Here is a 16,699-nt window from a genome sequence, read left to right as displayed (position 1 = left end):
ATGTGTGTTTTTGTTGAATTTTTTCGCTTATGTCAGTTTTTTTCCTTTTTCGTTATTTCACGTGGACTAACAAGAGAGAAAAAAAATAAGGAGAAGAAGAAGAAGAAGAAGAAGAAGAAGAAGACCAAAGAATTAATGATTATGCACTGATTCATAGAAAGAAGAAAGCGAAACGTAGCTCTGACCGACGATACTTGGCATGCGCTTAATCTTCACGCGATATTCGTTATATTCGTATTATATATTATCGGTTTGCACTATACCCGCTCTTACAACAACAATAACAACAATAACATCTTTGATTTTATTCCGACGAGAAAGAAGGAGGACAATCAATCGGTTAGTTGTCAAAAAATGCCAATGCAGCGCGGTCTTCCCTCCCTCTCCCCCCTCGAATCTCGATTCGATCGATTTTTCTATCTCTCGTAACTTTGAAATCACGCACGTAGTATATATATATATATATATATATATATATATATATATATATATATATATATTATATTTTATTATATATGTGTCTTCTTCTTTCCTTCATTGAAATGTTCTCGCGTCAGCACAAACGTTCCACGTTTTTTTATTTAATCGCAACGATTCAACGTCACTCTTGTGTTATACAAGTACTTTAAGCGAGGACCATTACACGTACGTTAGCAACGCATAAATATACAATAAGGGATATCGAGTTTTTTCATCTAAACGGCAATATTGGAAAGAGAGGAAAAAGACCAGATATATATTGATTTTTCTTTGGAGGACAAGAAAGAAGAAGGAGAAGAAGAAGAAAAAAAGGAACAGGGAAAAGAAAGTATCTTATTTGTCTACATTTGCTGACCTTTTTTTTCACAATTTTCATTTCATTATTATTCTTTTTCAAAGAGAACAAGATTCGAGCTTTTCGATTAACCCTCTATAATCAAAGTCATACACTACAACGAAATTCAATCTTATTATTAAACATTATCAGAAGACTAATGTTTCTTGCTAAATATATTTTGTTATTAAATAAAATGATATTATATAGAGGGTTAAAATAGCGTACCATTCGAAACTTTGCAATAGGATATCGATCGAAGAGAGAGGAGAGAGAGGAGAGAGAGAGAGAGAGAGAAAGTGGAAAGAAAATGATGACGGATAGGAGGAGACAGGAGGAAATCTTGAATAGGATCTACACAACATGTTGAAATTTGGAGCAAAAAGGTGCACGCAATGAGCCCCATCTCGAGATCTATGCAACACGCGTGAATTTCTTTTTTCGAGATAACGATCAACTAGGAGAACGCCCTACGGTAGCACATTGTTTTACACACATTTTTTACGTTCAGTCCGCGCGCTTTGTCGTAAAGCGTGTTTGTAAGTTCGTTCCGATTGACTTAACTTTAACGCATTATAAGATTTACAAGCTGATCAATGAAAATCTGAACGAACTTATGCGATCAAATATGTATGCATATACATATATATGTGCAATAACGTTAACAATAAAATTCATGATAGATCGAAATATTGTATTCGCGCCATAATTTATAGTTTCTCTGTTGTCTGCTTACTATCATTATCGCTAGGAAATTTGGTGAAATTTGGTGAAATTTGGTCTGATCGCGAAGACAAAGAGACGTAGTAGATCCTTCTCGCGCGCTATCGTACGTATAACGAGTAATGACCATTTTAATCCTAAATACGTCGCCGCTTCTTAATTAAACTAACTTCTAACATCTAACAATATTGAATAGAGAATACAATATCGTTCGATCGGTTGATTTTTGTACCGTGATATATGCATCATTTTTTCTGTATCCAATCGATAACAATAATTATTTGATCTATATATATATATAATGTCGTCTCTAATAATACTAATGAAAATAAGTAAGAAAAAAAGTGAAGATTTATAAAAAGAAAGAAGACAGACGCGCGCGCGCGGTCAATGTGCTACAAATTGGATACAGAGAATAAAAGGAATATGCGCTGTCGATCGATAATAAATTCATTGTTTGTCTTTTTTGGTTGTCGTCGTGAAATTCTACTGAAAGATGATTGCTCCTCGAATTTTCTCGAGCATGAATTTCTTGTCTACTCCGATGATGATCTAAAGGTTTCTAATCGCGACGTCTTACTGCCGATATTCCAAATGAAATGTACAAACGCGGTACAATTTTATGTGGAAATGTTCTGGCGCAATATTATAATCACGATTCGTTAAGTACCAACGGCTTTGAAATTTCCGTATCAGTCTTTTTTTTAACATTTCCTGAATCAAGATGATAACTTATATAAGTATATACTCTCACTATTATGTCTGATAAATTCTGGGTTAATTTGTCTACGATCATACATAGTTTTCTACGTATACGAGAGATCAACGAAAGATGAATAATAGAATTATGATCCGTGATACATAAACCGATCTTATATCTTATTGTTAGCCGTTAATTCATTGAGATTTCGTTAATGCTCGCGGTCGACGAATGATTATTGATTCAGGTAGGCTTTTATCCTTATTACAAACGCGAAGGATCTATATATGCATGATGATAGCATCATCGATCCGACATCAAGGAAAGAAGAAAGTCTATGTTTGTTCGTGAATGTAAACTGGTCTTCTACGTAACTGGCCTACGACTAACGCTTTTTGTAAATTTGTGCTCTCACGTTTTGCTTCGTTTCGATATGTTGCGCACCGATCTTCTTGCCCTTTTTTTGACAAATGAAAAAGAAAAGAATTGCAAGCAAATGAAGGAAACGAGAAGAAGACGCGTATAATAAGAGACAAATATCATCGCTTTCCTTTCTTTCAATGAATACTGGATAACGCGCGTTTATCCTTTCTAACCAATAACAATTCTTATTTCTTTCATTTTCTTTCAGCTCGAATTAACGTGGAAATGTACAAGTATATATATATATATATGTATATATAGTTTGCAATTGTGTAAACGCATGACATAACAAACATGAATAATCTAGTCTTCATCGACTGACGATAATCGAATGAGAGAAAATGATGAAGTATGAACAAGGACATTTTGTATAAAATACAATGCAAGTAGCGACGTAACAACACTTTGCAATAGTTAAATACAATATGTATACGTATGTATATAAGAGGTGCGGTATTTAAAACCTTATACTCGAATATCTTTTCGTTATCGAACAAAATCATTTGGTCCGTTTCTAAAAATGTTGAACATTTAAAAGGAGACTTTTTCTAAACGTCCTATCTATTCGTCATTTTGCAAATATTCATTTCTTCCAAGAAATTTATTACATTGATTATATCGTATACTACTTGTGTTCTTGCGTCGATCCGACAAGTTGATCAATCAATTATACCCGGACATAAAGAAAAGAAAAAAGAAAAAGCAAAAAGAAAGAGCAAATTTAGCGATTTTTCAAATTCCTTCGCAGAACACATATTTGGATTTTCGATTGGACGGTTTCGAAGTTGTATCGATGTTGTCGAAGAACGTCTTCAATACTTTTCCGCGAATATGCAAATATAATATTATCATATTTGTTCATGATAGGAACGATCGTAAATCAAAGTATTATCAAATGAAATATAATCGGAATAAATGTGACGTTTGGAAAAAGACAGCTCCTTCGTTATTTTCCATTCCTTTTGTTCGAAACATTAGTTCGTATCATCTGTTTAATCGACTAAGATATCGGAGTATATATCGTCTTAAATGCCACGATCTGTATAATATGTATATTTTATGTATTGTATGCATATCCTACGATCTTTTTCTTGTTCATTTCTTTTATCAATCGTATATATATATATATATATATATATCATTTGATGATAACGTCATTCTCAATGCAGGTATAAATAATGAGGAAATCAGGTTGATTTCGATTGCGTCGTGACCTGATTATTATTATTTGCTTGCTCTCGTACTTTAAATGCTTTCTGTACATTTACCGTTTCTTCTTTATCTCTCTGCCTGCGAATACGTTCTTCCTTTAAACGATCATAAAGCAGATGGGACGAGTCTTCTACGTACATTACAATGATGACGGGGAATGGACACGCGCGGGTGTCAAACCAAATCTTCACAGAATATGGATCGAAAAATAGCCAAAGAAGCTAGAGATTTGCTATGGGTAGGACGATGGAAGGGACGATGGAAGGGACGATGAAGAAAATTGTTGAAGGAAACGAACTTGTCATCCTTTATTCGCTTTGGCTAATTAAATCCACTTGGAAAGTCAAATAACGCGTTAACGCGCATCAGTTCGCAACCTCAACGAAATAACTAGCTGTAATATATTATAATAATTTATAAGGATATGGTCTCATCTTTTGTTTTCAGGGTGAGATATTTAAAGGCACACCCCCACATTTCATTGTCCATCCTATGTAGATAAAATTGATCATACTCTACGCATTACCTACATGATCAAAGTTTTTAAGTTGTTCCATTACGTTCGCACATACATGAATCTTGTGTGCGCTCGTCCAAGTATTTATTTTTACTAACATTTAATCAACTATATATTCTGCGAATAATCTGATTCTGTTAATGCATTTTTTTGTTCTTTTTTTCTTTTTTCTTTTCTTTCTTTTCCTTTTCTTAATTCCATCGTAACACGAGAACGACGATTAATTGCGTTTCAAATGAAAGACACGTTCGATTCTCAACGAGGATTCTGCATTATATATTAATTATTACAAGGAAAAGCCAACGTAATTATTTAACGAAAAATATCTTCGAAAGGAGATGGTGATGAATCGTCCACACCGTTTGGAAGGTACGGTAACAGGTATGAAAAACATGCAACACGCGTTGGTGATGTACTTTGGTCTGGACGCGATAACATTTTTTTTATAATCGGCCAACATTTATGTATATTCGTTCGCGAATATATTACAATATTGAAGGAAATATACTTTTTTTTTTTTTTTTTTCTCTAGATTGAATCTGCATTGCTCACGTACATTGGAACATCAAGATAATACTCTCATCGATTGTATTAGCACCTGCGAACAAGTTCCAGCTTTCGCGTAGAAGAATTAGAAGAGGATATATTAAGACTTTTTGGAGGAACCTTACTAAATATACTTCTTCCGCTTTGCAAATTTCTTTTCTTACATCTTTTTGCGAAACGTAAATATATTCGGAATAACATTGTTTAGTATTTCTCTGGTTTTTTTTTTCTCTTTTTTATTATTTTCTTCTTAAGGATATTCTCGCGTGGTTTACACGTCGTCAACGTTGCGAGAAATCTTTTACTTTCTTACCGTTATTATTTATTTGTTCTTTTTTTTTTTTTTTTTTTTTTTTTATATATCAGGATGATCTTAAAAAAATTCTATCGAAGTTAACATCGGCAACAAAGCCGCCTTTTCGCCCCTCCCTTTCTCTCACTTTCATATTCTTTCCTTCCGTACAACGTGAAATGATAGACGAGCTAGATTATTCTTCCTGAAAGGTTTTACGATCGATTACCTGGCTACGTTTATATGCTTCCAGCGATTCTAGCAGCGATTGCGTAGCGATAATGGCACCAGCACCAGCACCAGCACCAGCACCAACAGCAGCAGCAGCGACGTGGCATCCTTGCCTTTCTTTCTTATATATATATATATATATATGCATGTATGTATGTAGGTAGGTATTTATGTATGTATGTATCTATGTATGAATGTATGTATGCATGTATAGATGTATACACACATAGATATATTCCTTTGATATATTTCTTTTATCTTGCGCTCTAACGTCATAATAACGGTCATAATAACGTTGCATTCGAACGCTCTGGTCGCGGAACTCGTAATCGATATGTCGTCGGGATCCGCGCCAAAATATCGTAAGCGGAGAGGAAGAAAAAGAAAAGATGTATTTGAAATATCGGCGACGGCGGCGGCGGCGGTGGCGGCGGCGGTATGGCAAAGGCAATAGCTCACTTGCCCAAACCAAACTTCATAAAGATAAGTTCTTTCCCCTTGGAAAGAATATCTCCGCCTGCACTAGCACCCGCCATTTCCGTAAACTTTTGCATCAGATTTGGGCCCGTACTTTGCTGCTGTTGCGGTTGTTGCTGTTGTTGTTGTCCTTGCGTCGCATTCGCCGGGGTTTTGCTTTGAGGAGTCGGAAGGACAGTAGGTATTCCTCTCATTGGTTTGCTACTGGGCTGCGAACTCTGCATCGACGATCCTTGATTTTGTTGACCATACCCTTGATTTTGTTGTTGCACTTGTGGCTGTTGCTGTTGCTGATGCTGCGGTTGTTGCTGTTGTTGTGGTTGTTGTTGCGGTTGTTGTTGATACTGTTGTCCACCTTGCTGACCAAAACCTTGTCCTTGTTGCGGATATCCCTGATTTTGTTGCTGATAATTCTGGTTCTGTTGGTTTGCTTGTTGTTGATACGGTTGATTCTGCTGCTGTTGCTGATTTTGATAGTCGAGTTGCTGTTGTTGTTGCATGTGTTGGCCCGGAGCCTGCATGCCACCTGGCATGTTACTACCACCGGCCCGATTGCCCACGCCTCCCCTCCCTTCCCCTGAAAATGAAACGTACGAGGTGACACCATCCATCAAATTTATTATTACAAATATTCATTCGCAGTATCGACCGATTGCAATTATCCATCGATGATTATTATATCGATGTTCATTTCTTTCTTCCTCTCTTTTAAATACCAACAATACCTACAAATTCCTTGATACTACAAGTTCTTCTTTTATTCCTAGTTAAATATGGGAAATTAAACCTAAAAGAAACGGAGATTCAAGGAAGAAGGAGGACAAGTGCTATGTGAATGTGAATGTGAATGTGAATGTGAATGTGAATGTGAATGTGAAAACGAATTCGCCAGTTCGTCGGATTTTTTAGCTGCCGACGATAGTGATGTATTCTGTTGAATACGTGTAAGCGTATGTTTATTATGTATCATCATGCTATTAGTGCACATTCAATTAAGCGTAATAATAGCGACGCACACAAGCCGTCATGAACAAAAGAACCAAAGAAAAAGATACTTTTTCTTTCATCTTCAACTTTAGTATGACTGGAGATTATCCTTTAGAAATTTAACGTAATTGTTCGAATGATTATGCGCAAACGACGAATCGTGATGTTAGTTAAAACAAAAGAAAAAAAAAACAAATCCGATCGTGAGATATTATTTGAAAACAATAGATGGACTTGTCGACATCGATAGATGCACAACTATCGAGAGTTCCTTGTTAATTCATGCCAAATTAAAAGAGACTCTTTCTTCAAGTTCATGCAATGAGCCAATCTTATTATCACATACAATTACACATTTAGATTTAGAAAAATTTGTTCATATTTTTTTTTGCAAGGAAGAACTCCCTATAGTCGTGCTTAAAAATGACTTTGCGAAATCAGTAAATCCGATTATTGTATCAAAAATTATACAAGGTGGTTGACCAAAAGCTGACCACCCTGCATGTTTTATTCGTCGAGGAGAAATGGCATGAAGCAGAGAGAGATAGATAGAGAGAGAGAGAGAGAGAGAGAGAGAGAGAAAGACGGAAAGTTTCGGAAGAGGAGGGCACTCACCTGTTGTTGAAGGTGGGGTGGAAGGGGCCCTTGCTGATGGGCACCCATGACACCACCGCCTGAAGGCAAGTGACTGGGCCCATGCTGATTAGACGTAGTTACAGTCGTATAACTATGGTGATTCGCTTGTTGGTACGCTAGATGCGGTGGATTGTTTTGTTGTAGTTGATGTTGTTGGTTGTTCATTAGTGGTTGTTGTTGTTGTTGTTGTTGTTGTCTAGAGTCTAAGTGACAGACAGGGACAGACACAGGCACAATGCAGGCATCTAGCAACAGAGAAGAGAACAGAACCGTGTTGTCATTTATGGCTCATTTACTTTTTTCTATTGGTCTTTCTTGCTATTTTTCTTTTTCTCTTGTTAAGTTAAGTTAAGAAAAGTTAAGTTAGAAAATAATAATCGCGTTTCCAATCTATGAATTTAAATTAACGTTTGATTTCAATATGAAAATGAAAAGATAGCTATAGCAATTAGATTATAATGATAGGATTAACAACATTTAGCAATAAATCAAATCAATGGAATAATAATCAGTGAAACGAAGTTTGTGACATGAACGACGTGCGATTAAAATTTATATATATATATACATACATATATAAATATATGTATGTATGTATGTATGTATGTATATATATATATATACATAAGTGTTTTAAGTAAAGACGAAGATAATTATTAAATGGCCAGCATGACAACACGACACGAACGACAATCATGTGACACGACGACCATCGACCAGTTCAGGCACACAAAGAGACAGACCATGTCGGTATATAGAGTATAAAACGCATTATTTTATATAGTACATGATCGTGTTGTATAGAATCCGTTTACAAGTAAATAAAGTGTATACATAATACGTCCGTATAATAGATATAGAGAGAATAGGACAGATATGTAGAGAGAAGTACGGAGCTAAAAAACTCTCGTAGAGCAGGAAGAAAAAAAAACAATATATATATATATATAAATATATAAATGAATAAATATATATTTATATATATGTGTGTGTGTACAGTATGCTTAAGTAGAGAGAACACTGAAAGCAGCTTAGTGTTTTATTGCGCATATATATTGCCGTGTGTATGAGACAGCCTATGTTTTCAAGACAATTAATTGATATAGAAACTCAATGATCCAATTTACAAGTGGAAGATTGAGTCAATTTCTCCTCTCACAATCTAATTTCTTAGCGATATAAGTGCAATAGTGCGATTAAACGGTATAACAAAAATCACAGATTTCCCAAAAGAACGATGCTATTGCAATTTCTCACGGATTAATATCTAGATCTTTATAATAATAATAATAATAATAATAATAAAAATAATAATAATAATAACGCTCGACGAGATTAGTGTGACCCTTCTGCTCGTCGTCTTGCACATCTAGTTTCGTGTCTTGCGCTGCTTGCCCTGTTTTTTATTCCGATTCATAGGAAAAGAAATGCTTTTACATCCCGAGCAAATAAATAATAGAAAAAGAAAAGAATCATTCGATAAGTTAAGTAGATTTCGTTTATATGTGGAGGTGTTCTAGATAGCACATCGGAGATAAGGTTGTAGAATCGGGCGAAAGGAATCATCATCAGTCGCGAGACTTTCGTGTCGCGGCATATTGCGTTACAAAGAGTAAAATGAACGTAATCAAAAGTAGTAGATATAAAGTTAGAATAAATGTTACCTTTACTACGACGGTGGCCAGTTGGTGGAGGTTCTCTCGGTGGAGGAGGTGGTCCCCTTGCACCAGGTCCTTGACTCTGTCCTGGTGGCCTTCTACCTCCTTGAGTCGGTTGACCCTGGTTAGAAGCTTCCATGAGAAAATTACTTGGCACTAGACCGCGAACTCCGTTCAGTTCGCCCATGTAAAATCCATCAGAGTCCATTTCACCGTATACGCAAATTTCATTACCGGCATGGAACGGTAACTCGACTTGCTACAAAAGTTTCAACGAAACCATTTCGTTAACACATCGAATAACATTTTCATTAATTATCGCATTGATTTGATTTCATTACCGCATCTGGATTTGGCGAAAGTTCCTGTGGATTATAATCGTACATCGCTATCATTTTTTTCATTGGCATACTCGCATAAATGTCTCCCCATCGTTCATTAGACGCGGGACCTCGTCTATTAGGTTGTCCCTGACCACCCTGATTTTGATCTTTCAATTCTTCGACCATATTATGCGGCACGTATCCTCTTCTGCCGCGACATTCGCCCCAATAAAAACCATCGGCATCCTTTTCACCATACACCTACGAAGACAGAAGACAGCTAGTATTATCAATACGATCGACAAAGAAAAATGTATGAACATCTATGTAGTATGTATGTAGTATTGAAAACCTTGATAGTGTCTCCTTCGGAGAATTGTAATTCCTCTTCGAGAGCGTTAGGATTTGGCGACATAGTTGTTGGATCGTAATTGAACAATGCGATAAATCGGCGTACTCTTTTATTCATTTGTTGAACCCCGCTTGCTGGATGAACGTTGCCACCCTGACCTTGATTTACTCTAGCGCCATACATTGGTGGTCCTCTCATCCTTTGATTACCTGAAAGATCAAACCATCATTGTTTTCAATACGTATTAATCATACTATAGAATTTCTGCTAATAAAAATATTATCAAAGATACCCGTTTGATCGTAATAGGCATCCTGAGGTCTAGCAGGTCCTCCCATTCTAACCGATCTATATGTTCCAGGTGGTCCTTGAGGGCCTTGAGGACCGTAACGATGATGATGAGGCGACATTCCACGACCTCTTCGAGATGGATCATCCTCTTCGCTATAGTTGGCTTCGCTGGCAGAATCCTTGGTGATTTCTGAAATAGCTAAGGATAATTAGCCAAGAAAAAAACCTTGAATTGCGCGCAATATAAAAAGGAAATATTAAAACAGACGAAAAGGTAAGAGTGGGAGAGAAAAAGAGAAAGAGAAAGAGAGAGAGAGAGAGAGAGAGAGAGAGAGAGAGAGAGAGTTAGGGACGAATATATCACCGTAAGGAAGACAAAATTCCTCACCCATTTGAGAGATGCTCTGTCCTGGAAATATTTCCTTGTCGGAGAGATTTTCATCTGTTTCAATGATTACTTGACCATGCGCATCGACTTTGGTACCTTGTCTTCTCATGTGCGATGGAACAGGTGCCGTGGGATATCGCTGAGCAGTAGTCATACGATGACGGTTCGGATCATCCTGTTGCAAGACGCTCGAAGATTGTTGCTGTTGACTATGATCAAGCATGTGTTGCGTTCCGTGCTGCAAATGAGTAGTACTCGTACCACCTCGAAGAACGCTGCAAGGTATCGCTGTGGCACAACTGTCACCCGATTGACTTTCCCTGCTCTTCGTACGAACTGTTATGTGTTTTGGATTGAGGCCCATAAGTTTGTGTATGTCGACTAAAGCGTGATCGCCGGTAGGACTGTCAACGTCGGTAACTTTTTTTCCATCGGCATACACCGCGTAACCGGTGACGGCCGAACCGTTTAGGGCAACAGGCTGCCAGGTCACTAGCAAAGTGCCGTCCTGCGGTCCAGCCTCCACCTGTGATTGCATCATACTGATATCAACATACATATCAATTAACATACCAATCGATTAAACAATATAACCAATCAAAGTCCGCTATTAACCTGGATATCGACCGGAGGATCTGGCAACCCTTTGGGCAATGTCTTAAAGTGGACATGACAGGCCCAATTGTTTACCGCTTGAGCATTTTGATCCTCAAAGTGCGTTGCTCTTAAATTTTTCGCTTTTACCGTCACCCTGTAGATCGTTGAGGGTGCCAAACCAGTGATCGTGTGTCTATAAACTCCTGGCTTTACGGTTCTAACTTCGACGTTATTCACGCAAACTACGTGTTGATGGTTGCTATTGCTCGGCAACCATGATATCACGGCACTGGTTGCTGTCACGTTCGATGCTTTAACGGCAGTTGGACCCAAAGCAATATCCTTGCCGATTACCATTGTACAAGCTGCATCCCTCGATGTTCTTCTCGAATGTGTCACCGATCGCACGCTTATTCTGTGAGGCTAAAACAACAACATAACATAATAATTAATAATGGCATTGCAAAGGTTTTTTATTGAATTTTTTGTAATATTTGGTAAGTTTTACGAACCCTAGTAGAATCAACTCCTTCGACCAATGCCCTCGTTCTTTCAGACGCTTTAACGGTAACCTTCAGTACACCATCCACGTACACGTGATAGGATTCTAGTTGATGAGGATTTTCAGGAGCGGTCCACCCAATCAAGACGCTCTTGTTCAGTTGTCGTTCGAGAGTAAGGTGCTGCGGCGCCGGAACTAGGTCCGAAAACAGGTAGACTTCTTCAGGAGGAAAAAGACAAGACGAGCCTAGCTGTAGCTAGAAACCTTTCAACTATCTATCTCTCTAAACGAGCCTAAATCCAGCAAATACTTAACGTCTGTGTGCAATATTCAGATACGACAGCACCAACATAACAAATCATTTCGCGCGTGCCATGTGTCTCAATTGTTATATCTCGAGTATTCTTGTGAAAGCAAAGTATTATACTTTGTGCACAGAGATATGCACAGATGCATAGACACAATACAGATATTAACAAGATATTAACAAGATATTAACAAGATATTAACAAGAATTTTCTATATGTACGTCCAACTCAGAAATATAGACATTTATGAAGCTTACATGTATCGATTTATCAAATGATGTGATCTAAAAACCAAAGAAAAAACTGAACCTTAAAGAAATCATCCAAGTGTGTTGAATTGTGCTCGAATGATCTACCGCTGTAAAATGTACAATGAAAGTATCGAAAGTAGTGTGTGTCAATCGTGTTACACTCAAAGAAAATCTACTTTACATCGAAATGCGCAATGTTACAGCTCTACCTCATAATAATTTGATACAAGCAAAATATTCTTTGTACACAAGTTATTCGATGAAAAATAATATGTATAATATATATATATATACATTATGCTATGACGTTTACAAACCTGGTGGTTCTTGTTCCTCTTCGTCCGCAATATTGTCTAATTCAGCATAAACTGATAGTTCGGCTTGCCGATTTCGATTTCCTTCCTCTAAAGCTGCTAATTCTAGATCGATGTCCTGCAGGTAACACTAAAATGAAAATGAAAATGAGAATGATTGGTTGAACAACGATCTGTCGATGATGAACGCACGTCGACGTTGCTCACTTGTGGAATATTCGTTGAGGCGGAATCATCGACGTCCCTGAGACCGAGGACAGCTTGATGAAAAGCCAACAAATCGTCGCCAATAATCTTTTGTACAAAATTAGCGGGTACAAGACCGCGTCTTCCATCGAGAGTTTCAGCGTCGAGGAAACCATCGTCGTCCGGTTGGCCCCAAACAAGAAGATAATCTCCACCTTGTACGGGTAACTCCGCTTCTGGATTCTCATTGGGCGAATGCTGAAAGGGCTCGTACGTGAATCGAGCTGTATAAACGTAACATCTGCCTTTGCCAGGTATATCCAACATGTCGACTTGACCCTCAGGTACTATATTTTCATTGGTCAATCTATCTAAAGGATTAGTAAGTATACTAGTAGGGATTTTTGGCATTTGTCTTGGGCCAAGAAAATGATGACCCGTTGTGCCAGTCGCTGTTGGTGAACTAGCTCGCAAACTTTGTTGTATTTGTTGAATAATCGCTTGTTGTTGCAATTGATTGGCTTGCGATTGGGCAGAAAGTTGTTGCATCGCTTGTAAGGGATCTCCTATCGCTTGTAACAAGTTTCCCGATGTAGTAACTAAAATCAATCGTATAAAAAAAAAAAAAATGATCATTTCAATAGGAAATAGGAAGAATTTGATGATTAAAAAGGATTACCAACCCGAGCTAACGCCCGGGATGTTGTAAGCATTGGTCCCGACGGTTGAATAAGTCGTGCCGCTTGTAGCATAGCTGCTTGGAGCGCTCGAATAAGGAAGAACGGTTTGAGGAACGCTCGTAAGTGGCCCTAACGACGAATGGAAGGATGCCGTTGAATACGGGGTCATCGTAGACAAAGTTGTTTGCGTGATATTCGAAGGCGGAACCGAATAGTTGAGGTGAGACAGTTGAGGATTGAAAGAAGTCGCTCCTGAACTGTAAGTCCCATTGGGATGCGTCGCCATCGATATATTAGGATAAGTCGTAGACTGTCGACAAGCGTGTGAAAAATTGCGTGAAAATTTGGTTTTTTTTTTTTTTTTACAAATTTCACTTTCACATTTGATTTTGTCAACGATTAATATGTTACCTGTTGAGAAGCATGCTGACTGCCGTTTAATTGATAACTTTGCGCAGTCTGAGTTGGTTGCGTATAATGAGGTATCACACTTTGATTCGACGATGTCAGGTACGAAGTCGAGCTTGGATGCTGTTGCTGCTGAAGCGGTTGCTGATAAGTTTGCGTATGCGGATAACTCTCTTGATACTGATTACTTGTAAAGTGTGTGTGCGTTTGTTGCTTTTGTTGGTTGGGCAAAGTTCCTTGAGAATGAGAACTCGACATATCCGCTTGTTGTTGCTGCTGCTGCTGCTGCTGTTGGTATTGTTGGAGCTTTTGTTGAAAAGCAGGTTGCGATTGACTCGTCGAAAGAGACGGTGCTGGCGGTATTGGTTCGCTATAGTGATACGGAGGCCCGTTTGGCGTCAACGGTGGACAACCAGGCATCATCGGCGTCAATGGCATGGGCGATCCTGCGTACTACATTATACATCATAAATAGAACGGTCTTACATATCAAAATAGCAATTGATGAAAATTATTATCGAACGCAATGATTCTACATACATGGCCCATTTGCGTGGACATCCCCAGATTAAGAGCATGCGGATGAGGAGGATGCTGGTGTTGGCCCAAATTAGGAAGGTTCTCCGAACTGGATCGAAGAATACTTTGCGTGGCCGAAGGTTGCTGCGTAGTTATAGTTCCTCGAGCATGATCCAAGTCGTGCAACATTCTGCCAGCACTAATTTGTTCTTATTTATATGGAGCACTTAAACGCAAACTGCAAACTACAACTATCCTGTTGCTTACCTGCTACTGTCCTGCTCGATCTTGGCAATAATTCTGTCAATTTCAGAACCTGCCGGAGGCCAAGTGGACGAAGGAATTGCAGATGTAACGTGACCGACTCCTGGACCACGACTTCGAGCCCTTCTCAAGCTCGTCAATTCTATCGACAATTCTTCGTGTTTAACTATCTGCAATTCAGTTTTTTTCTCCAACTCTCGAATTTTCGACTGCAGGGCTTCGATCGATTCTGGGCCTTGATATCGACCTCCCAACTTTTCGCGTAGCTGATTCTGTGCTTCCGCGTGTTGTCGTTCCAAATCCGTTCTCCGAGCTTCAGTATCTCGCATTTGCTGAAGTAGACATTACAACGATTTTTAACTTTAACTATATGCGATAATAATCAATAAGAATTTAGAGAAAAGATAAGTAGTAATCGCGCATCGACGTTAGCAAGCATTTTGAGAGTTGATGCAACATCGTCCTAAAATCGCTAGAATAAGAGGATGGGAGGGCTGGAGGGGAGTTGAAAAAAAGAGACAAAAAAAAAAAGAAGCTTTGGCTCGATTTCCGTCGAGTACAAAGTTGGACTCGTAACCGTTTTTAATAACCCGAAGCGGAATGTGATGCAAAACGGAAATCGTTCGTTCGTTCGTTCGTGGGATGTTAATAATGAAAAAAGGTGGAGGAGAGGAGGCTTTTTGTACTCGGGATGCCTGGGGCCGTGCACAATGTGTCGGCATCAAATCTTAACTTTTAACCGAAAAAAAAAAAAGAATAAGAAAGAGAATTACCTCGAGGATGGACTCGAGAATTGGATCCTGCATGATCGTGGAGGTGGTAGCCCCGACAGCAGATCCGCTAGCAGATCCGGTAGCCTGCAGCTGCGGAGCCTGAGGTGCCGTGGAAGCGCCACCTCCAACACCACAGCACTGCAACATCCCTGAAGTCTGAGACCCTTGTCCGTCGTTATCACGGCTAGTCCCTATCGATCTAGCATGTATCTCTAGCTATCTTAATTAATTGCCGGCTTGCAACAGCGCCTATAGCGACTATATAGTCGCTAGCGAATACTTTATTTATCACATGCGCTTTCAAAAATGCCAAACTAAAATGACTTTCACACGTTTTTATCGAGCAAATCTTTTTATTCTTCAAGCCTATTCTAACGAGAACAAATCTTATCGTCCATTTTCTTTTTATATCTAAGCACTTCTTAACCTTGATTATTATTATTATTACTATTATTATTATTACTATTATTATTAGTCCACGTGTAGTCATCGGAACTGTCGATCAAGTCGCGCACGCAATTGCTGCTGCTATTGCACTAAATTGTTTCCAACAATTCCGAGAAAAATTGCCTTCGATCGTTGGCAACAGGTTATTACAGGGAGTTGCGATTGATTGCGATTAATTATCCCTTTTGCATCTAATATATTCCTTCAATATTTTGTTGCAACTATGTATGAAGCAGTAGCAGTAGCAGTAGCAGCAGCAGCAGCAGTAGCAGCAGCAAGACAAGAAAGAAAAGAATAAGTATTTCAAGCTTAAACAAGCATCGAGAAAAGATGATTGATTTCGTTTGGTTTCTCGCATCGGCCTACTAAACGCAGAGATAAAACGAGACTACCAATACTTACATGCATCTCTACTCGTTATTCTTCCATCCGATGATTTTTCTTTGAATGCACCTTACGCGTTAAGGCTTATCTACATTTAATTATTGTCGACGTAGTATCCCTTCCTCCCTGTTGCCGGATAACCTAATAATTGTTTTGTTCATCAACCTTTGCACAAACCCTATCCAAATAAATATATATTGTGTCAATCGTTCGTATCGCGATTTTAATATGCACTTTCATTCTAATACAATGAATATTTCGTAGGACGAAAAAGAACAACGTCTTATTGTTCAAATGGAGATATTAGATGAGAACACAAATAAGTACATTTTTTAAAGGAAGATATTGAAATGGATGAAAAATACACGCGTTTGTTCGTTCGTTCGTTCGTTCGTTCGTTCGTTTCGTCCACATCAATGGCGTTTAAATCACTTTTCGAATTATCGATTTTATTCTTACTCGGTGCGTCATACGATTCTTATTGATTACTGATTAT

The 16,699-nt window shown here is 38.3% G+C and overlaps 1 protein-coding gene across 12 annotated transcripts in view; it reads right to left on the bottom strand.

Annotated features, from left to right (window-relative positions):
* Positions 1–561: 561 nt before the first annotated feature.
* The window catches only part of Rbp (RIMS binding protein), a 17,628-nt gene continuing 1,490 nt past the window's right edge, over positions 562–16,699 (bottom strand). For 3 of the 12 annotated variants that reach the window (XM_089171965.1, XM_089171966.1, XM_089171964.1), the window contains exons 2-17: positions 16,222–16,344; positions 15,373–15,528; positions 14,603–14,931; positions 14,357–14,534; positions 13,820–14,269; positions 13,412–13,718; positions 12,750–13,327; positions 12,546–12,672; positions 11,680–11,888; positions 11,186–11,590; positions 10,571–11,096; positions 10,184–10,372; positions 9,892–10,100; positions 9,558–9,800; positions 9,223–9,475; positions 6,595–7,803 (exon numbers count right to left, since the gene is read on the bottom strand). In XM_089171965.1, the coding sequence (XP_089028091.1) occupies positions 7,430–7,803; positions 9,223–9,475; positions 9,558–9,800; positions 9,892–10,100; positions 10,184–10,372; positions 10,571–11,096; positions 11,186–11,590; positions 11,680–11,888; positions 12,546–12,672; positions 12,750–13,327; positions 13,412–13,718; positions 13,820–14,269; positions 14,357–14,534; positions 14,603–14,931; positions 15,373–15,528; positions 16,222–16,227 (4,539 nt within the window). In that variant the 5' untranslated portion in view covers positions 16,228–16,344 and the 3' untranslated portion in view covers positions 6,595–7,429. Of the gene's footprint in view, positions 6,513–6,592; positions 7,804–9,222; positions 9,476–9,557; positions 9,801–9,891; positions 10,101–10,183; positions 10,373–10,570; positions 11,097–11,185; positions 11,591–11,679; positions 11,889–12,545; positions 12,673–12,749; positions 13,328–13,411; positions 13,719–13,819; positions 14,270–14,356; positions 14,535–14,602; positions 14,932–15,372; positions 15,529–16,221; positions 16,382–16,699 lie in introns of those variants that run through there. The other 9 variants (XM_089171970.1, XM_089171971.1, XM_089171969.1 and 6 more) reach the window with 7 other exon arrangements.

Source organism: Polistes dominula, unplaced genomic scaffold (genome assembly GCF_049000335.1).
Source record: "Polistes dominula isolate Pdom_NZ unplaced genomic scaffold, Pdom_raw_medaka contig_73, whole genome shotgun sequence".
In the NCBI taxonomy this organism is placed as follows: Eukaryota; Metazoa; Arthropoda; class Insecta; order Hymenoptera; family Vespidae; genus Polistes; species Polistes dominula.
This window is presented reverse-complemented; position numbering and strand designations above follow the sequence as displayed.